Source organism: Phalangium opilio, unplaced genomic scaffold (genome assembly GCF_054372755.1).
Source record: "Phalangium opilio isolate 3A_F unplaced genomic scaffold, DU_Popi_V2 ptg000209l_1, whole genome shotgun sequence".
NCBI classification, from domain to species: domain Eukaryota; kingdom Metazoa; phylum Arthropoda; class Arachnida; order Opiliones; family Phalangiidae; genus Phalangium; species Phalangium opilio.
In genome coordinates this window covers 2296581-2317012 of record NW_028324217.1, presented here as the reverse complement: position 1 = coordinate 2317012, position 20432 = coordinate 2296581, and the positions used below count along the sequence as shown (strand labels likewise).

Here is a 20432-nt window from a genome sequence, read left to right as displayed (position 1 = left end):
GAAGGATTACAAGATTACAAGTATGTTTTCGACTTTTACCAAGGCCTAAGCTTCACTTTCAATAAGGCCCGAGATATATTTTCGAAGTTAGCCAAGGCCCGGGTCATACTTTCGAGGTTAACTGAGGCTCGGGTCATACTTTCGGAGTTATCCAAGGCCCGGGTCGTACTTTCGGAGTTATCCAAGGCCCGGGTCATACTTTCAGAGTTAGCCGAAGCCCGGGTCATACTGTCGGAGTTAGCCGAAGCCCAGTTCATACTTTCGGAGTTAGCCGAAGCCCGGGTCATACTTTCGGAGTTAGCCGAAGCCCGGGTCATACTTTCGGAGTTAGCCGAAGCCCGGTTCATACTTTCGGAGTTAGCCGAAGCCCGGGTCATACTTTCGGAGTTAGCCGAAGCCCGGGTCACACTTTCGGAGTTAGCCGAAGCCCGGGTCATACTTTCGGAGTTAGCCGAAGCCCGGTTCATACTTTCGGAGTTAGCCGAAGCCCGGGTCATACTTTCGGAGTTAGCCGAAGCCCGGGTCATACTTTCGGAGTTAGCCGAAGCCCGGGTCATACTTTCGGAGTTAGCCGAAGCCCGGGTCATACTTTCGGAGTTAGCCGAAGCCCGGGTCATATATTCGAAGTTATCCCAGGCCCGGGTCGTACTTTCGAAGTTGGCCAAGGCCCAATTTATTAACTTGAAACGAAACACTTCAGAATATGCGGAAATCCTAGCGGAGGAGAGGGCTCGTTTTACATGTCAACAACACCGTTCCTTCACGACCAAGGTTGGATGGTTACCAAGAAAGACTCTCCTCGAATTATAAAGAATCTCTACAAGTTCATGTATAATTCTAATTAAATTCAAAACCAAGGCTATTGCAATAATAACGAATACCTTTTTAAACAATAGTGCCTCGGTGTACACTGAATCAGGAATCACCAATCACAAAATTGATATGGCAACATTTTGGTCCAAGATGTGTTTCGTATTCGCAAACACTGCCGTCGAAGCTAAAGAAGAACCACTTATTTATAAAAACTTGCATTTCGGATTTGCATTTGGAACCTTGGGATTGGTCGTATCAGTCACGTGTCTCACCTTCGAAATAACTCGGCTTCTTGTTCTAAATAGACGTAATTACAACAAAAGGAGACACAGATTGCGACGTTTAGCTGTTGTAGGAAAAATACTTAACAACAAACGGTAATTAATTAACAATTTGTCAATAGACTATTTTCAAAAGGGGGTTGAAATATCGTCTGCTTGATTAAGACGGAGCATTGATTGTGTAAATGGATGCAAAGACGCTAGATATGACCTCAGAGTTACCAGTCCTGCACCCAATTTGGATGCTCCTTGTTGTTTGAAGCCATATCTTAATTTAAACGTCTTTCTTGTCCACACACTGTCCTATCAATGTTCATTCTTAAGAAAAAAGGTACTCAACACACCAGGCTTTATTTCACCCCAGACTTCCGAAAAGTGCCTAAATAAACAAACATAATAGGCCTAATTATTTACTTTCTAAATTGCAGGAGGCACTGACATCCAACGAGATTCAATTCGTTACTGGACACAAAACAATATTCTAAAGAGAGACACCAAAGACATTTACATCATACTGGGCACTACCCATATATAGTTATTCTCATTTGCCTTTGTACTTAATTATGTTGTTAAGTACTAGGTTATGATTGAAATAAACGGTTAATGAAGTATACAAATCAGAATTACAAACTTAGGCCTGGGAAACGTTTACTGTTGAAGATTAAAAACAATAATAACCAAGCACTGTTAGATTAATTTTGTCTATAAGTTAATTTTCCAAGGAGTATATTCATTGGAGTTGTGGTTTGATTGTTCCATGGTGACAGATTGCTTGCAGCCAATGGAAAAACCACAGAAATACTTCATCGTATCAATTTTCTTCAAGGCCGAGGTCCAGCGAAAATCGGCACGGTTGCTCCATTGTTAGTCTCGATGCTCTATTTTAAGTTCGCTAGAATCAATTTCGCTGAAAGTCGGCCTTTAAAGGTTAAACTTCAACAACAATAGGGCCAAGTCCTCTAAGACACAACAAAGTAATCGGGCATTGTTGTCTTTGCTCATTTTACCTTAAACCGTTGAACTTCGAAGACATTAATTTGACAAGTCAACAAAAGGTGAGTAAATACATTTCTTCTAATATGGTAGGCTATATAACATTTCAAATCATTTAAATTAGAATTGACAATTAACCCCCATAAAAATAAAAATTAATTTTTAAACTAAATTTTAAACATATGTAAGGCTTTTTCTTTTAATTAATTTAACCAAATAAATTTAATTTAAGATGGTCTCTGATAACCATATAATGACTTTGTTTTCAAGTATTAACGTAAATATAATTGAAAAGTTAAGCAAATTGACAACTTGTACAAAGGTTACAATTTGACGTCATCGCTAATCTAAGTTACAATATGTTTTTTATTTACATTTATTCATTATTTACCAACAAATGTTAGGCTTTTTATATTAATTCCAATTTATCTCTCTCTCTGTTTCAGTTAATAGAGAAGTTAAGTAATCGACAGTTTATTTTATAATTTCACAACAAATTGGGCTTATGTCTTGTGAAATTTAAAAGTGCTACAAAGTTTCTTAATCTCTCTAATCTCAGAGGTCAAGAAATTAAAACTATAGTGATATCTAGCTTTCAAGTTGCACTGACTCATGAGTTTCGAAGTCCGTAGTCGCAAAAGTTTTCCACATATTTTAAACGATAAAATAAAGATATTCCCAGGAATACATATAGCTACTAGGAATAATTGTGTCGAAATATTTCCCATGTTAAATTCTATGAATTCGGGTTTTGTGGGTATTCCGGGCTTGATAACTTACTACGCGTCACGCCAAGGTCATAATTCTGATGACGTCTGTTCAAACTGTCGTTTCATTGGTTGTAAGGCGCACCGAGAGACATTATTAATTCGCGAGGTACGTTGAGAAAACAGCTACGGAATTATTCCTAAGAGTTGTATGCATTCCTGATACTATGTACTGTTTGAGGGTCTTGTTCAAATATTTAGATATCAGTATTGATCTTTTCTTCACTTGAGCTCGCGATATTTAGGAACAATGTACGGAAAATAGCATTAGCGGTTCAGTTAGTGAATTTACCATATTGTCAACGCGTTAATATCCGCTTAAATATAATCGGCCGGCATTGAGAAGAAGCAATATGGACTCTTCTTCAATTAACAGTAATTATTCAATTTTATTGAACTATAACCCTTTTTAAAGTTTAATTTAAGCTTAGTTCTTTAACTTGGACGTTTTAACCAAAGTAATTAAAATAGAACGTGGGGCAAAGTCAAGATTAATTAATTTCTTGCTAAGTTCTTTGTTCGACTAATTAGTGCTCCACATTAATATTAATTAACTTAATTTCTCTAAAAAACTAGTTAAAATAGTCAACCATTTCGGTTAATTCATCTGAATTTTATAGTAGGGCTTAGAATTATTATATTTTATTTTCTTATTGGAGATTATCAAAGATTTTATTTTATAGTGGTTGGTAAATCATAAGTTTATAATATATTTTCCATAAGTATGACTCTACCTATGCAAGTTCGTAATGCTAGAGACTTATGCTAGTTCGAGAACGACAAGCGAGAATTGATTAACTACATTCGGTGGTTAATTCTGCAGTTTATCTTTCTATTTAGTCTGTACTAAGGCTTTGACAGCGCCTCACCAGGCGTCTTCGCATTACCCTGAATCTATGACCTACGTCACTTCAGTAACCAGTGACAAACTTATGGAAGATATCCTATGAACTTATAGTTTTGGTTTGACAGCTAGGGGCAATAAATACTTGTATTTTTGACTCGGATGCAACGTGAATCACAAATAATTCCTAAATGTTTTTAACTTTTAAAATATTTCCTTCATCTTTCAGCTACCGAATCCGCCGGCTCGTCAACCGCTTGTGCTGCCATCCTTCGGAACACTTTAGGAGTAGGCCACCTGCGTTGGCAATCTCCATATTCTTTGTTGGAACCCACAGAACACGAAGTCATGCCTAACTTCTTGAACTTCATGGATCACGGTAGACGTTGCGTCGTCGACGACTTACTATACGACGGAACTTGTCGCATCGCGTCACACACCATTGAAGAAGGATTAATCAAAGCCTGCTACAAACGGGATGGGGTGACGGCCATGCTCTTGATAAGTCAATTACCGAACATCAACTCTAAAACCAAAAACGACGAAACTCCATTGTCAATTGCCATCAATACCAACTTCGAGCTACTTGCATTGAAACTGATCGAAGACGGCGCTGATTTCATTGTGAAATGCGACGGTAAATCGGCTTTAAGTCAGGCTATTGACAAACAACTTTCCAAAGTTGCTTGTTCAATATTATACAAAGATGTCAACAACCTTATCAAACCGAATGAGAATGATTTCCAAACAGCGATCCAGAAAGGTTTGACGAGTGTCGTAAGTCTGATGTTGAAGAAAAATTGGAATGGTGTCTTCTCTAACGATGAAACGGCTTTACACTTGGCTTGCCAGTACACTCAACTGCCCTTACTAGTTCCACTCATCTCAAAAGGATACTTAGTTAACGCCTTAACAAGCGAGGAACGCCAATCACCATTGCATTTTGCTTGTATGAGAGCGAACGAACATCGGACCAGAGACGTCATTGACACCTTAATCAAGTATGGCTCAATCGTGGACATAAGGGATATAAATGGACACACACCATTGCATATCCTTTGCTCTTACCACAACAACACTGATCGGGACGAAAATAGATTCGGCGTGTTCGAGTTATTGATTAACGCGGGCGCTGACGTCAATGCTACTAATAATTTCGGACTCAGACCATTACATTTGGCTTCGAGAAGCGGTTCTGAACGACTGGTAATTACGCTTATCTTACACGGAGCCGATGTTGATGTCACGGACCTTCATGGTCGGACGCCATTACACGAAGCTTGCAGATGCGGCACAAATAACGATGACGTCATACGCATACTTCTGGCGCACAAGGCCCTTATCGATATTCATGACCGATGGGGTAGAACGCCCCTCGACTACGGTCGGATTGTCGACCCCACTATGGAGAAACGTTTGTTTAAGGACGCCAAGCACAGGGTTTTTTCAGGCCTGATAGCCAAAGAACTTGAAAGTAAATGGAAGTTGGAGGAAGAAGTCAAGTATCTGCGACTAAAACACATGGAAATGGAGGATAAATTGGCACAGTATGAGAAAGAGACACTGGTACAGATGTCCAACATTGTCCAAAGCAACAACGAAACAAATATTGAGACTTATAGAGAAGGGTTAAACAAAAACCCCGTCATCCCAGTGGCTCTTCCGGTCAAGAATGTCGCTTCTAACATGGACAATGTCGCTTCTAACATGGACAATGTCGCTTCTAACATGGACAATGTCGCTTCTAACATGGACAATGTCTCTTCTAACATGGACAATGTCTCTTCTAACATGGACAATGTCTCTTCTAACATGGACAATGTCTCTTTTAACATGGACAATGTCTCTTCTAACATGGACAATGTCGCTTCTAACATGGACAATGTCTCTTCTAACATGGACAATGTCTCTTCTAACATGGACAATGTCTCTTCTAACATGGACAATGTCTCTTCTAACATGGACAATCTCGCTCCTAACATGGACTCTCTTGCAAACACTGGCGAGGTCGATGGACATCTTGAAGTTGTAGAGAGTAAAGTGGAAGATACTGCCTACAACTGTCAATTACTCACAATGGAAGCTTCTGGCGCTAGGCCTAAAGAGAAGAAACCGTCAAAAGAATCCCATTTGCAAGCCAATGATGACGCTTTAGAAGAAAACACTGTTCCTAAAGCTATCATGGACGAGAGACATCTTGAAGATTCAAACTCTGAACCTGGAGCTACTTGCAATATCGAAAGCGTTACCAATAACAGTCATTTATTGAAGATGGAAGCTACTGGCGCTAGGCCAAAGGAAAGGATGAAAACACCGTCAAAAAGATCTGACAATAAACCGAGTGTAGTTGATGGAAATCCAGTCTCGCGTGTAACAAAACACCCAAAGAAGTTCGAGGGTTTGCCCATGACCTGCCCCGTTCCGCTATACTGTCTACCAAAATCACGTGACGGTCAAACGATAAGTCAAATGGATAAAACGATTTTCAACAAAATACGTGACGACGTCATGGCCAATATCAATCTTGAAGAAAATGCAACAGCAAGAACACATAGCGAATCTGCGAGTGAAAACATCCCAAGCAAACCTGAATACGAAGTGGAGATACCTATGGAATCGACGGATAATTTGAACTTTGTCCTTAAGAAGAGCGTTCGCGAAATTACTGACCAATTTTTTATCGAAATAAATAATTTCAACGACAAAATTCATGTATTAAATGAACGTCTTCAGAAGGAAATGGAGGAATGTTCGAGCGTGATTGAAATAAACCTAGATGAAGGTCAACAAATACATGACCAGGAATTGGACCAAGATAAATCTGACGACGACACCTTTTTGCACTTGTCCAATATGGAGGAATTTTCCGTCATCGATATGGCCAATGACATTTCAACAGACCTCTCTGACGATTCAAGCAGCAGTAACGATTCCAGTATGCCACCTGTGGAATCATACGAAGGTGGCAACCCAGATCTAGAATCGAGCGTGGATGTCATAGCACCTTCGAGCGTTCATTCGTGTTCCGAGGACAGTGATTACGAGGACGACAGTAGCTTGGGAGAACCGGAAGAAGACCAAAACGCTAAGGAATCGGATGAAACTCTTAAGTACCGCGTCACATTTGTCGAAGGAGATGACGACGAGTTCAACGCTGCACTTATAAGTCTCGAATGTCCCCAAGGAGCCGAAGGTGGTGCAAAAAAGCAAGAAGAAGGCCTTGTCAAAACGCTTCCAGATTATATTACAATTTTGGAACAAAGTTTAAATGAATTATCAGACACTATCAAGGATACCCAAGAACAGGTTTCAATTGAAGGCGAAAGTTCAACATCTCATAGTGGCGTTGATATTCCGATGGAAGAAATCGTTCGAGACCACGCTTCTAAGAGCCACAATGAACAAGGATTCTTAAAGGACTTACTGGAAGAACACTACCTAGCAAACACCATCGAAATTATCAATGTCCCCGTAAACGCCAAAGAAGATTTGAAGAAATTCGTCTCTCAACTGGCTGAAGCCGCCAAGATTCCATTCTCCGATTACCATATTAAATCCGTCTTTCGCGGCGAATCAGGCGTCATCGACGTTTCCTTCTTCTGGGAAAAAACCACCCAGGAATGGATTGATACCTACTTGACCAAATGGCCTGAATGCAACACCACGTGGGTTAGAAATGGAACTACATTCACGCGGCTGAAGGATATTAAACTAAGGAAAAAATTAACCCTTTTCAACCACGAGTTGCTAGAACGTGCCAAGGCTTATGCCGCTGCCAAAAACTATTTGACGCCATTTTACAGTACTGGGAAGATCTACATGCGCAAAGACTACACATGCACGGCGAAATTAATCAATTGTGATGAAGATTATCTCACACTTTAGGCAAGTTTAAAACTTACCATTTTGTTTAGATATAACCCAATATCAAGCAAACGAACTTGGGCGTCTAATTTACTGATTTATTTATTTGTTTTACAGGGGGAAGGGTTGGACTTCTCAAATTGACTGCTGGATGAAACGGAATAAGAAATTATCGCAGTCTTGTCGTACTTGTCTTGGTTTCGAGTCGGACGACCAGAGACTGTTGCCCGCAAAAGACGTTCCAAGAAGATAATTGTGGTTAAAATGAAAGAAAGCTGAAACGATTCCCTAGTAACAAGCTCCGGAGAATCGACTCGAAACCAGGACAGGTACTACAACGACTCCGTCATTGCTACGAAGTGGAACGCGAATATATAAACTTAATATGGATTGTATTACTTATGATGATCAGAATTGTATTTCCTGTACTTGTATTTTTGAATAAAGGTTTCGAGTTTTCAAGGTTTAAAAATAGTTAGAAAATTGTTAGTAAGTTCACTTGATTATTAAACAAAATATAGTTAAAGATTAAAGTGCTTTGTTTGTTTATTATAAGAAATATGCCTTTCTTTTATCAAGGAATTCTCTATAAATTAAAGCTACTCGTAAGCTGTTTAGGATTATTTGTACTTGAAGTTATTTATTTCTAAGCTGCTTTATTTCAGTTCATTTTCAGGATCTGGACGCAACATTCATTCACATCAATAAATTATTGTATCATTTTAATTATTTATCTTTAATAAAACCAAATGTAATATACAAATATTGAAATACATGTATTATATTTCGAAATAAAAATTTGCATTAATATTCATAAATCTGGATGATAAAATCATTTTTATTTATAAGCTTACTAATTAATGTCAGTGGCTATGGTTTAGAAACGGGGACACATACAAACAAATACATCATAACCTATGAATTAGACCCACCTTATTGGAATTTTTTCAAGTCCTTTCTGAAGAGAATAGAATACAGTGACTACCCTGAATTTTATTTATGAAATACAGAACTAATGGGCCCAATACGGCACAAGTTACCGATTCACTGACATATATTGATGCATAAAATACCTACTTAATTCATAAGATAGGAATATTAGCAAACGGACTTATAGTCATTATGGTATTTCAAACTGTCAGGCGATGGTCACGTGACCTTTGCCGTCGCAATTACGTAATGGTCACGTGACCTGTGACGTCACAATTACGTAATGGTCACGTGACCTGTGACGTCACAATTACGTAATGGTCACGTGACCTGTGACGTCACAATTACGTAATGATCACGTGACCTGTGACGTCACAATTACGTAATGATCACGTGACATGTGACGTCACAATTACGTAATGGTCACGTGACTATTGAATTGAACTGAACTGAACTAACGGTTTTAATGAATATATAGGGTTATGCATATAACCTATGACGTAACCCTTGCATAGTAATTTATTGTTTATATGTATGTATTTAGGCCTAACGTATAAATATGCATGTAAATTGCTATTTAATTTATTTAGGCCTAGCAGTGTTTGATAATTTCGCGCCAGAGTCACGTGGAATCCTTGCGAGCACTCCATCATTCGCAGCGCCATTGACGTTGGAATTTGGAAAGAGAGAGTTGAGGTAGTCAGACGCTCTACTGTATACAGTTCTTTCTCTGCTCGGCACCGTGGAGTCAAGATCGTTCAAGCTCCGCTCTTCCCGATCAGATGTTCATGGATTTTTTGGTCTTTAAAAAACGAAGAATCATGCCTTTCGCTGACGTTCCGCCATTTCTCTCTTCGCCGTGAAGGAATCAGCTTCGAATCTAGAGCTCTTCGTCGCCATTGAATTCTCTTTCGGAAAAAAATTACAGTGGAGCTCATTCTTTGCCTTGATTCTCGAGAGCTTCGCCAATTATCTGCTCGTTTTCCCCAAGTACGCAAGCTGAATTCGACGCTCTTTAAGACTTAGTGGCCATTGCTTCGCCACGTGCTGTAAGTTAAACTTCTCAATAATCCGAAATCATCTAGCTCCCCTTAAATTATTTTATTTATATCAAGTATGTAAAATAGTTAGGTAGTGTTAAATGTTAGTCTATTTTATTTATTTATTGAAAATTAATATCACAAATAAAATTTTACAGCGAGATGTTGGACAAAGGCTTAGCTAAGACAATCCCTTCTTAATTAGTTTAGGGCCTATTATTATTTAGCAATTAATCGGGGTACGTAATTAATTTAGAGATTATGAGACGGATTTTCGAAAATCAAGTCCCGCAGATATAATTTTATTATTTTGCCCAAAGCCTAAGTTACGGCTTCTCCAATTTAGACTCAGTTTTTATCTATGAGCTATGTGGGAATAGTTCCTATTTCAAATAAATAAATGAGAGGTTTTCCAAAAACTAGTGTGGGGGCTATTGAGATTAAGCTATATGTAATTAATTTAGAGATAATGCGACGGATTTTCGAAAATCAAGTCCCGCAGAGATAATTTAAAACACAAGGTTACCTTAAGCCTAGGTTAAGTCCTTGTCACATTTAAGCACAGTTTTTATTCAAGGAGTATTTGAGAATAGTTTTAATTTAAAAAAATAAATGGAAGGTTTTCCTAAAATTATTTTCTATACAATTATGGAAAATAATTAGTAAGAGTCTTTCTTTAATTCAGAGTGGAAATTAGTTGGTTTCTTTCTATAAATTTAGTAGCCTATGTTTTCAATTAAGGAATTATGTAAATCTACGGGACTATTGAGTTAAAGTATTATTTTGTTTGACCCATAAAGAAGCCTTTTGATTCAAAGTACGCAATAGCTTAATATGTGTTATTAATACGTTTTCATTTATAGATGCGGCTTATATTCTTGGATTTTCTGTCGCTGGTCATTCCGAGACGTATCATTCCAGATGACATCCGTTATTGGATTTACGTTACACGATGTCTTCCTATCTCTCTAAAAGATGTCTTCAAAATTACGGACTTTGTCGAAACTAGAAGACAAAAAAATGCACGCAAACTACATCTTTTTTATTTGTAATTACTTAATTTTTTACCTGACTCTTTAATTTTTTCCGCGTTCAAATTTTAATTTACCAAACACTTCAATTTTTTTTCTTGTTTGAAATTTATGTAAACACTTAATTCTTTTTTTCGTATTGAATAAATTTCGCTTTAAACCTCGTTCTTTGTTTTGTTAAAATAATTTCGATACTAGGCTTGGTTTGAATTTTTTAATGTCTGGACTTGGACCTAAAAAACCCCCCTAAGTCCAGACATTAAAAAATTCAAACCAAGCCTAGTATCGAAATTATTTTAACAAAACAAAGAACGAGGTTTAAAGCGAAATTTATTCAATACGAAAAAAAGAATTAAGTGTTTACATAAATTTCAAACAAGAAAAAAAATTGAAGTGTTTGGTAAATTAAAATTTGAACGCGGAAAAAATTAAAGAGTCAGGTAAAAAATTAAGTAATTACAAATAAAAAAGATGTAGTTTGCGTGCATTTTTTTGTCTTCTAGTTTCGACAAAGTCCGTAATTTTGAAGTCATCTTTTAGAGAGATAGCAAGACATCGTGTAACGTAAATCCAATAACGGATGTCATCTGGAATGATACGTCTCGGAATGACCAGCGACAGAAAATCCAAGAATATAAGCCGCATCTATAAATGAAAACGTATTAATAACACATATTAAGCTATTGCCTACTTTGAATCAAAAGGCTTCTTTATGGGTCAAACAAAATAATACTTTAACTCAATAGTCCCGTAGATTTACATAATTCCTTAATTGAAAACATAGGCTACTAAATTTATAGAAAGAAACCAACTAATTTCCACTCTGAATTAAAGAAAGACTCTTACTAATTATTTTCCATAATTGTATAGAAAATAATTTTAGGAAACCCTTCCATTTATTTTTTTAAATTAAAACTATTCTCAAATACTCCTTGAATAAAAACTGTGCTTAAATGTGACAAGGACTTAACCTAGGCTTAAGGTAACCTTGTGTTTTAAATTATCTCTGCGGGACTTGATTTTCGAAAATCCGTCGCATTATCTCTAAATTAATTACATATAGCTTAATCTCAATAGCCCCCACACTAGTTTTTGGAAAACCTCTCATTTATTTATTTGAAATAGGAACTATTCCCACACAGCTCATAGATAAAAACTGAGTCTAAATTGGAGAAGCCGTAACTTAGGCTTGGGGCAAAATAATAAAATTATATCTGCGGGACTTGATTTTCGAAAATCCGTCTCATGATCTCTAAATTAATTACGTACCCCGATTAATTGCTAAATAATAATAGGCCCTAAACTAATTAAGAAGGGATTGTCTTAGCTAAGCCTTTGTCCAACATCTCGCTGTAAAATTTTATTTGTGATATTTAATTTTCAATAAATAAATAAAATAGACTAACATTTAACACTACCTAACTATTTTACATACTTGATATAAATAAAATAATTTAAGGGGAGCTAGATGATTTCGGATTATTGAGAAGTTTAACTTACAGCACGTGGCGAAGCAATGGCCACTAAGTCTTAAAGAGCGTCGAATTCAGCTTGCGTACTTGGGGAAAACGAGCAGATAAATGGCGAAGCTCTCGAGAATCAAGGCAAAGAATGAGCTCCACTGTAATTTTTTTCCGAAAGAGAATTCAATGGCGACGAAGAGCTCTAGATTCGAAGCTGATTCCTTCACGGCGAAGAGAGAAATGGCGGAACGTCAGCGAAAGGCATGATTCTTCGTATTTTAAAGACCAAAAAATCCATGAACATCTGATCGGGAAGAGCGGAGCTTGAACGATCTTGACTCCACGGTGCCGAGCAGAGAAAGAACTGTATACAGTAGAGCGTCTGACTACCTCAACTCTCTCTTTCCAAATTCCAACGTCAATGGCGCTGCGAATGATGGAGTGCTCGCAAGGATTCCACGTGACTCTGGCGCGAAATTATCAAACACTGCTAGGCCTAAATAAATTAAATAGCAATTTACACGCATATTTATACGTTAGGCCTAAATACATACATATAAACAATAAATTACTATGCAAGGGTTACGTCATAGGTTATATGCATAACCCTATATATTCATTAAAACCGTTAGTTCAGTTCAGTTCAATTCAATGGTCACGTGACCATTACGTAATTGTGACGTCACATGTCACGTGATCATTACGTAATTGTGACGTCACATGTCACGTGATCATTACGTAATTGTGACGTCACAGGTCACGTGATCATTACGTAATTGTGACGTCACAGGTCACGTGACCATTACGTAATTGTGACGTCACAGGTCACGTGACCATTACGTAATTGCGACGGCAAAGGTCACGTGACCATCGCCTGACAGTTTGAAATACCATAATGACTATAAGTCCGTTTGCTAATATTCCTATCTTATGAATTAAGTAGGTATTTTATGCATCAATATATGTCAGTGAATCGGTAACTTGTGCCGTATTGGGCCCATTAGTTCTGTATTTCATAAATAAAATTCAGGGTAGTCACTGTATTCTATTCTCTTCAGAAAGGACTTGAAAAAATTCCAATAAGGTGGGTCTACTTCATAGGTTATGATGTATTTGTTTGTATGTGTCCCCGTTTCTAAACCATAGCCACTGACATTAATTAGTAAGCTTATAAATAAAAATGATTTTATCATCCAGATTTATGAATATTAATGCAAATTTTTATTTCGAAATATAATACATGTATTTCAATATTTGTATATTACATTTGGTTTTATTAAAGATAAATAATTAAAATGATACAATAATTTATTGATGTGAATGAATGTTGCGTCCAGATCCTGAAAAAAGAACAAATTTTCTGTTATTAACAAATTTTAAGCAGCTTAGAAATTTGGGTTTTTGTATGGAAAACGAAACCCTACCGAATTTTATATTATGTGACGACGTGAGTCAAAATATTGGTTAAAATACCACCCTTAACAAGGACAAGTTGGAACACCCTTTGCTAGTTTCCCACGTTAAAGATAAAGGGTTTGATATGATGGGAAAGTTTCGGCTACCAGGGATCGTTTCCACGAGTGTTTTACTTATTTTGTCGATGCATAAACTTATGACAACAATAATATTTTCCATATTATAAACTCATCAAAGATGGAGGGGGGTAATCTTGGAGTTTTCGGGGAACCAAACAGAGAGACCAAAAACTTGGACCAAGTTGCAGCTGAAGGAACCTCGTTAACAGCAGACTTCTAGGCGGCGAATCCTCCCTGTTCACCCTGTATGTTATTCCAGACCAGGGATAGATTTAATTTTAGAAGTAGGAATGGAGTCTAACGGTTAGTATTTACTTCAGTTATTCCGACTCATAGACCACCCAGCCGCTCCCTCCAACACGTATCGAAAATTTTAAATTATCTTATTGGCTGGCTCACTTAAACTACGTTTTGATGACGTTGCTGACGGGGACGGCGAAAAATCCGCAATTCCTTTTTACCTCTGTCGCTATGACTCTCCCGCCTCTTCTTTCATACCCCCCCCCGTCCAGGGAAAGGGGGTTCGGGATTTTGACGCGCGCCCAGATATTACTCTGTTCTCCATTCCTACTTCTAAAATTAAATCTATCTCTGTCTAGACTAATAATTATTATTCCTTCACCAAGAACCCATTTAAATTCTGAGAATGTTCAAAGACAGAATTGGATCTCCCCGTTCTCAGGATAAAGCTTTGTGTCCATCACACAAAGGACGTCAAATTCTCACGCCCTGCTATGCTGTGGAAGTCGGGTATGGACACTTCAACCTTGAAGTAGAGATTAAAAATTATATTAAATAAAAATGCTCAAAAGATTGAAAACAACGAATCATTTATTACAAAATCACGTTACATTAAAAAGGAATTCTGGCCATCATAAGTAAGTAATACAGTCGTCGTTGAAGTACTTGTCCCAGTTTCGACAGTATATCATATTGTCTAGCTTGATTATCAGCGTTTTAAATGTCCTTCTTAACCACTGTTTTACAAACGTTAAGTACTTCGTTGCCAACTGCGAAACCTTAACAAGTACAACAAACGAGACTGCGACAATTTATTGACAACTATCTATATATTGCGTAATATATTGCCACAGCAATTACCGCGGTTTCATTCGCGAGTTAATTTGCGAAGGCAAACCTGTAAAATAATAAAATTGTTAATTTACTAAAAATTGCATACTAAGCAACAAAAAAGTAAACAAAATTGAATATTCAAAAGTAAACAAAATTGAATATTCAAAAGTAAACAAAATTGAATATTCAAAAGTAAACAAAATTGAATATTCAAAAGTAAACAAAATTGAATATTCAAAAGTAAACAAAATTGAATATTCAAAAGTAAACAAAATTGGATATTCAAAAGTAAACAAAATAGAATATTCAAAAATAAACAGAACAATAAGTAAGACTTACCAGTGAATTTAGAACAGTACGTAGATCGGCGTCGCTGAGGGTTTTCTGTCAATTTTTAATTAAAATCAATTAAATTAAATTAATTTCAAACGCTTTTATTTGAAATTAAATAATAAATAACTTACGGCTTTTTCCCTTCGCAACTTTTGCCCGCATTTCACCGTCTGAAATAAATAAAAATAAAAGAAATTTTATTTATATCAAATGCAAATAGGAATAACAGTAAGTAGAACCAGACGTAAATAATTAACCCGACCATTTCAGCTATATCTTGATCGCCACCTCCAGCGCATAAATGAGTTCTGTAAACAGCCAAATCCCCGTTGGATTCTGGGACGACTTCGGCTCTGCAATCAGCACGGGCTTCTTGGATCTTAAACGACAATAATAACATTGTTTTAATTTTAATTTTTAAATATATGTAACAAAGAAAATTAATTTATTAATTTTTACCTCAAGTGGTAATTTTGATAAACAATCCTTTGCTTTGACCTTCAAAGCTTCGTCTCCACCTAGAGAATAGAAAATAAATTAGTAGAAAACAAGGCATCTAAAAATAATTATAAATGTAAGTCATAATAACAACAATAAATGTAAGTAAACAACAACAAAAAAAGTAAATAAATAGCAATAATAAACATGAATAAATTAGAGAAATTTGCATGTACTTACTGCAATGAAGTTTGAACAAAATTGTAGCTTCATCTCCAGTAAACTGCCCATAAATTGCGGGTAAAACAGCCGCAATAAAGGTGATAAAAATTATGGCATTCATAATTCGGGTTTTTGTTAAATTAAAATATTCAAGTTATTAAAAATAAAAAGGTTTGTCTTAACAACTTGTCGCTCAATTTGAAACTAAACGCAGCCAGATTCGTGATGAACATTTTATAGAATATTTGTAAAAAAAAAAGTGAAAGTAAAAATTTTGGCAGCCTCTAGGAACATAACTATTATTTAAGAGTTAAGTTTGAAAATTGCGAAATCCCGGTTAAAGGGAAGACCACCTTTAACTCTATTTACTATCTCCTTCATTAAACCAAAATAATAATGAAAAAATCCTTCTTAATTTTTAATTGGCTCAAATCATTAAGAATTCTCAGGTATTGGTTAGCAATTTTTATATTAGGTTGTTCATTATCTTTCCGGGTGTAATTAAATTAATTAGATTTAGGTGATCTGCCCTTTAATGATGTGTTAACACTGGGTTAGAGGCACAGTGGGGTGTAAAACAAGTTTCCTTAGACATTTCCTCAATAATCAACTGACTGAGAGAGAGAGAGAGCTTTGGAATTTAGGAGCCCCTCAAGGTTCATATAATGATATAATATTATATAAGAGTTTTTGAAAGAATTGGGAACCTGAAAGGGATAGTAAAATACAGCTAAATGTATATATTAATTAGGATTAGTAGAGGTAAAGGATTGTTTACGTATTTCACGAGATACTGTCAAAAATTTAAGATTGATTTTCCAGGGATTCAATCGAAAATTGAATTATTTCTTGGTCAAAATATGAAAAAATCACATTTTTCACGAGGAAAATATAAAATATTGACTCATTTCACGAGGAAAATATAAAATATTGACTCATTTCACGAGGAAAATATAAAAAATTGACTCATTTCACGAGGAAAATATAAAATATTGACGCATTTCACGAGGAAAATATAAAATATTGACTCATTTCACGAGGACAATATAACATATTGACGCATTTCACGAGGAAAATATAAAATATTGACTCATTTCACGAGGAAAATATAAAATATTGACTTATTTCACGAGGAAAATATAAAATATTGACTTATTTCACGAGGAAAATATATAACATATTGAATTATTTCACGAGGAAAATAAAAGCAGGGAGTATTGTCGTTAGGAGTTAAAATTAAATATAAAAACAAGGAATACTTAATTAAGTATGAAAATTAATTTCACTTTCCCTTAGCTATTCATAAATTACTTGACTTGGCTAGACACACCTATCTAACAATTACCATCTATATTATACTCACTGAGCGGCTTAGTCTGGCCCATTTTTAATAAATAAACCGGTTATACAATGGCTGACAGTGATGCCACGAGGCTTAGACACTATAGAAGCAAAGTTATGAACAGCTAAAGAAAAATAATTAAAACCAAAAAGAAATAGAATTTAAAAATGATTGTATATATAATTGCAGCAAGTATTGTTGTACAGTAAAAATGTACAGGAATTAAATTGGAATAAAGAAAAATCAAAAAAAATTAAACAGTTTTAAGACTTCAAACAGTTCTGTAAAAGAAAGAAAGTCAAGAAATATTTAAGAATTCAATTTAAAGAGATAAAAAAAACCTGATTTTAAAACGTCAAATTAAGGTTAAAACGTAATTACTTTGATTCCCATGGCTTTTCTGGCATCTTTACTTCTCTGCATTTTAATATAAAGAGTAATTAACATTCTTCTATTAAAGTTATTAAAATGAATTAATCATTCTCAATTAAGTTAAGACTTACGATTATTTCCATTTTTCGACGACCAAAACAGGCTTTCATCTGAAATTTATAAAACAAATTAAATAAAATTTAAGCATAAGTAACATGAAACGCGATAAGTGTGACGCTTCCCATAATTAGCTATAGAATAGACATGCACTTTTCAAAAGGGGCGGGGCTTGATTAAAGGTCTATTAAGGTTAATTATATTTGAATATTTCGTCTATTTTAAATTAATATTCCACGATTCTTGAGATTAAAGACTTAATTACCTTGCCCATGTTGTCACCATCACAGAGTGTGTCTCTACCACCAGCTTCGTCCAAACACCCTGACCATACTTTGCCAACGGCATCCCCACCTCCTCCGATGCAAGTAGTAACTTTAGTCGACTTGCCTTCATCACCAGCTAAAAATAAATGCAACATTAAGCTTCATAATGTTCAAAATTTCAAGCAACAAGCCATATTATGTCTCAAGTTACGCTAATTTTTATTTAAACCCAACATATTATAAGTTACTAGCTGTTACCCGCGGTGTCGCTCGCGTGTAATAAGAACTTCCATCAAAATGATATAAAGAATGGGTAGATTTTACTGATTCGACTAATATTTTTGTAGCACCCTAGGAGCGAAGGCACTCGGCGTTGCCCGTCAGCCCGTCGGGATGCATTTTTTATTACTATTCACGCGGACATTATTCCATAAAGAAGGGTTTTTAAATTTCTGGCTGCCATTTAAAAAGATGGCAAAAATCGAACCCGAAACACCATTCAACCCGTCTATAGGTTAAAGGAAACCAGTGTACTAAATATTTACGAAATCGGTTGAAACGCGCGGGCTTTGTTGCATAGAGAAAAATTTTTACATTTCAGGGCGCCATTTATTAAGATGGCGGCGGATTGGAAAAATTCTTTCTTAGTACGCGCCTACTACTTATGAGTAACGTTCCTGCAAATTTTCAGCCTTCTAGTCTAGGGCAAGCGGTTTGGGCTGGGCGTTGATTATCAGTCAGTCAGTCAGGACTTTGATTTATATAGATATAAGATATACTTACAACACAACATTGAACCAATTTCGTCCAACATTTTATCACCGTGAACTTGGACCACAACAAAGGTTACAACGACAACAACAAATAAAGTTGATAATTTCAAATAAGCCATAACTAACCTAACATAAACCGTTTCTTTAGCGCGATATCAAAAATATTAGAAGCCCGTTAAGAAAACTCTAGCTTATATAAGAAATGGGACGACAATTAAGACATTATATGGTACGCTTGAACAAATACTTGTCGTAAATTTAAATTCATAAAGTTAAATATATTTTAAACAATCTATTGTTTAAAATAATAATAAATATAGGGTTTAATTCAAATTGAATTCAATTCAGGGAACAATATAGAAATAATAAAATAACTTTGGAATGGATTGTTGGTATAATTTTCAATAGCAAAGTAATTTAACAATTATACTATTATCAAATTTTCATAATTTAATTTTAAATGGTTTTGCCCCTGAATTTATTTCAAACCTTGATTGATTTGAAAATAAACATTACGTTTTTACTACGCCATCATGAACATATATCATAAGTTCATAAGATATGTTCTATTCATAAGTTTGTAAATTCTGGTAAATTAGAAACTGGAGCTAGTAATTTTGAAGTGATTGAAGTGGGGAGGTCATAGATTCAGGGTAAAGCGACATACGCCTGGTGAGTAAGGCGCTGCTGTCAAATTTGGGTAACTTAGTAAGTTCAGACTAAATAGGACCTAGATCGAACTTGGTCCTGCATGCAAAATTAATTAACCACCTGCACCGAGTTTAGTTAGGACTTCAATTGACTCGCTTAATTGCGTCGTTCTCCTTCTCGAACTAGTTATCTCGAGAACTGTAAGTCCATCTCAGTAGCATTACGAACTTGTATATCTAGTGCCATTCATACTTTTGGAACGGAACATATAATATAACCTTATGATATATAGAATACAATACAATACAATAAAACTCAACTCAGGCATTTGAAAATTAATAATTAAATTTACAACATTATTCAGTTTATTACGTTTTATCTTTCTTATACCTTGTAAATAAAACTTAACGGTATTTCTTGCAGTTTCCTAACCCCTTCCAAGTATAGTGTAGGTCCTAAATCTTTCGCAACAAACTCCTTTAAAGGGATGGCCTCTTAAAGACAGATTGCTCAAGTAAAGATCCAATCGAAGAATGGAATTCACTTGAAAACTAAACTATCTCTCTAGCCCCAATATATAGCGGAAAGCAAACCATATCTCACACACAACTGAACTGATAACTAGAAATGCCAAGATAGGCTTGGCATTTTTTATAGGCACGCCAAATCTAATCAAGCTGAATCTAGACTTCCCTCGAATACTTCAAGAGCGTTCAGATAACGATAAAACAAGATGGAGTGACCCGGTATTAATCCCTGCACTAATCTAAGTGATATCTTAGAGGCCGAGTATAGTTAATTGGTTTAAGACTTACTCCAACTTTTACAAGTATTGATATCTTCATCTGTAGTTTCTTTGACTAGATAACCAGCCAATCATAATATCATAAGTTCATAAGATAAGTTCCATCCATAAGTTTGTCACTGGTAACTTAGAAACTGGAGCTTGTAATTTTGAAGTGATTGAAGTACTTGGTCATAGATTCAGGGTAAAGCGAAGTCGCCTGGTGAGGCGCTGTTGTTTGTCATTGGATACAAACTGGAGCTTGTCATGAAGTGATTGAAGTAGGGAGGTCATAGATTCAGGGTAAAGCGAGCGACATACGCCTGGTGACTGGGGCGCTGCTGTCAAATTTGGGTAACTTAGTAAGTTCAGACAAAATAGGACCTAGATGGAACTTGGTCCTAGCTGCAAAATTAATTAACCACCACCTGCACCGAGTGTAAGGTAGGACTTCAATTGACTCGCTTAATTCCGTCGTTCTCCTTCTCGAACTAGTTAT

The 20432-nt window shown here is 35.9% G+C and overlaps 4 protein-coding genes and 3 long non-coding RNA genes across 8 annotated transcripts; 4 read left to right on the top strand and 3 right to left on the bottom strand.

The window, feature by feature from the left end:
• The first annotated feature begins 706 nt into the window (after window positions 1-706).
• Window positions 707-1592, top strand: LOC149618327 (uncharacterized). Its single transcript, XM_089855565.1, has 3 exons — window positions 707-829; window positions 897-1190; window positions 1523-1592. The coding sequence occupies exons 1-3, from the start codon at window positions 741-743 to the stop codon at window positions 1530-1532; spliced, it is 393 nt and encodes a 130-aa protein (XP_089711691.1). The 5' UTR covers window positions 707-740; the 3' UTR covers window positions 1533-1592.
• A 428-nt stretch (window positions 1593-2020) lies between these two features.
• LOC149618326 (uncharacterized) lies at window positions 2021-8034 on the top strand. Of its 2 annotated transcripts, none has more exons than XM_089855551.1 (3): window positions 2021-2149; window positions 3928-7583; window positions 7680-8034. In XM_089855551.1, exon 2 carries the CDS (start codon window positions 4047-4049, stop codon window positions 7581-7583), a length of 3537 nt encoding a protein of 1178 aa, XP_089711677.1. In that variant the 5' UTR covers window positions 2021-2149; window positions 3928-4046; the 3' UTR covers window positions 7680-8034. The 2 variants fall into 2 exon arrangements, with proteins under 2 accessions (XP_089711677.1, XP_089711676.1); XM_089855550.1 differs by lacking the exon at window positions 2021-2149 and adding an exon at window positions 3055-3229.
• A 1144-nt stretch (window positions 8035-9178) lies between these two features.
• Window positions 9179-10727, top strand: LOC149618325 (uncharacterized). Its single transcript, XR_016375499.1, has 2 exons — window positions 9179-9541; window positions 10396-10727. It is a non-coding gene; the product is annotated as an uncharacterized LOC149618325 (long non-coding RNA).
• A 149-nt stretch (window positions 10728-10876) lies between these two features.
• On the bottom strand, window positions 10877-12368 carry LOC149618324 (uncharacterized). The gene is made up of 2 exons (XR_016375498.1): window positions 12064-12368; window positions 10877-11208 (listed from the first exon to the last, which is right to left on the bottom strand). It is a non-coding gene; the product is annotated as an uncharacterized LOC149618324 (long non-coding RNA).
• A 4-nt stretch (window positions 12369-12372) lies between these two features.
• On the top strand, window positions 12373-14589 carry LOC149618323 (uncharacterized). The gene is made up of 2 exons (XR_016375500.1): window positions 12373-13806; window positions 14222-14589. It is a non-coding gene; the product is annotated as an uncharacterized LOC149618323 (long non-coding RNA).
• On the bottom strand, window positions 14375-15781 carry LOC149618322 (uncharacterized). Its single transcript, XM_089855564.1, has 6 exons — window positions 15647-15781; window positions 15428-15486; window positions 15231-15347; window positions 15100-15138; window positions 14975-15019; window positions 14375-14699 (listed from the first exon to the last, which is right to left on the bottom strand). Exons 1-6 carry the CDS (start codon window positions 15747-15749, stop codon window positions 14670-14672), a joined length of 393 nt encoding a protein of 130 aa, XP_089711690.1. The 5' UTR covers window positions 15750-15781; the 3' UTR covers window positions 14375-14669.
• A 1343-nt stretch (window positions 15782-17124) lies between these two features.
• On the bottom strand, window positions 17125-18900 carry LOC149618321 (uncharacterized). The gene is made up of 5 exons (XM_089855566.1): window positions 18509-18900; window positions 17725-17861; window positions 17474-17512; window positions 17352-17387; window positions 17125-17251 (listed from the first exon to the last, which is right to left on the bottom strand). Exons 1-5 carry the CDS (start codon window positions 18615-18617, stop codon window positions 17234-17236), a joined length of 339 nt encoding a protein of 112 aa, XP_089711692.1. The 5' UTR covers window positions 18618-18900; the 3' UTR covers window positions 17125-17233.
• Window positions 18901-20432: the final 1532 nt, after the last annotated feature.

Coding starts and splice junctions, on each gene's coding strand:
- LOC149618326 (XM_089855550.1), top strand. CDS start 3,208: ATGGACTCTTCTTCAATTAACA. Junction 3,230..3,927: donor GGACTCTTCTTCAATTAACA/GTAATTATTCAA, acceptor TTCATCTTTCAG/CTACCGAATCCGCCGGCTCG.
- LOC149618322 (XM_089855564.1), bottom strand. CDS start 15,749: ATGAATGCCATAATTTTTATCACCTTTATTGCGGCTGTTTTACCCGCA. Junction 15,139..15,230: donor ATCAAGATATAGCTGAAATG/GTCGGGTTAATT, acceptor TATTTATTTCAG/ACGGTGAAATGCGGGCAAAA. Junction 15,020..15,099: donor AGTTGCGAAGGGAAAAAGCC/GTAAGTTATTTA, acceptor AAAAATTGACAG/AAAACCCTCAGCGACGCCGA.
- LOC149618321 (XM_089855566.1), bottom strand. CDS start 18,617: ATGGCTTATTTGAAATTATCAACTTTATTTGTTGTTGTCGTTGTAACC. Junction 17,862..18,508: donor AATTGGTTCAATGTTGTGTT/GTAAGTATATCT, acceptor ATTTATTTTTAG/CTGGTGATGAAGGCAAGTCG. Junction 17,388..17,473: donor GTCGAAAAATGGAAATAATC/GTAAGTCTTAAC, acceptor ATTAAAATGCAG/AGAAGTAAAGATGCCAGAAA.
- LOC149618327 (XM_089855565.1), top strand. CDS start 741: ATGTCAACAACACCGTTCCTTCACGACCAAGGTTGGATGGTTACCAAG. Junction 830..896: donor AAGAATCTCTACAAGTTCAT/GTATAATTCTAA, acceptor TTTAAACAATAG/TGCCTCGGTGTACACTGAAT.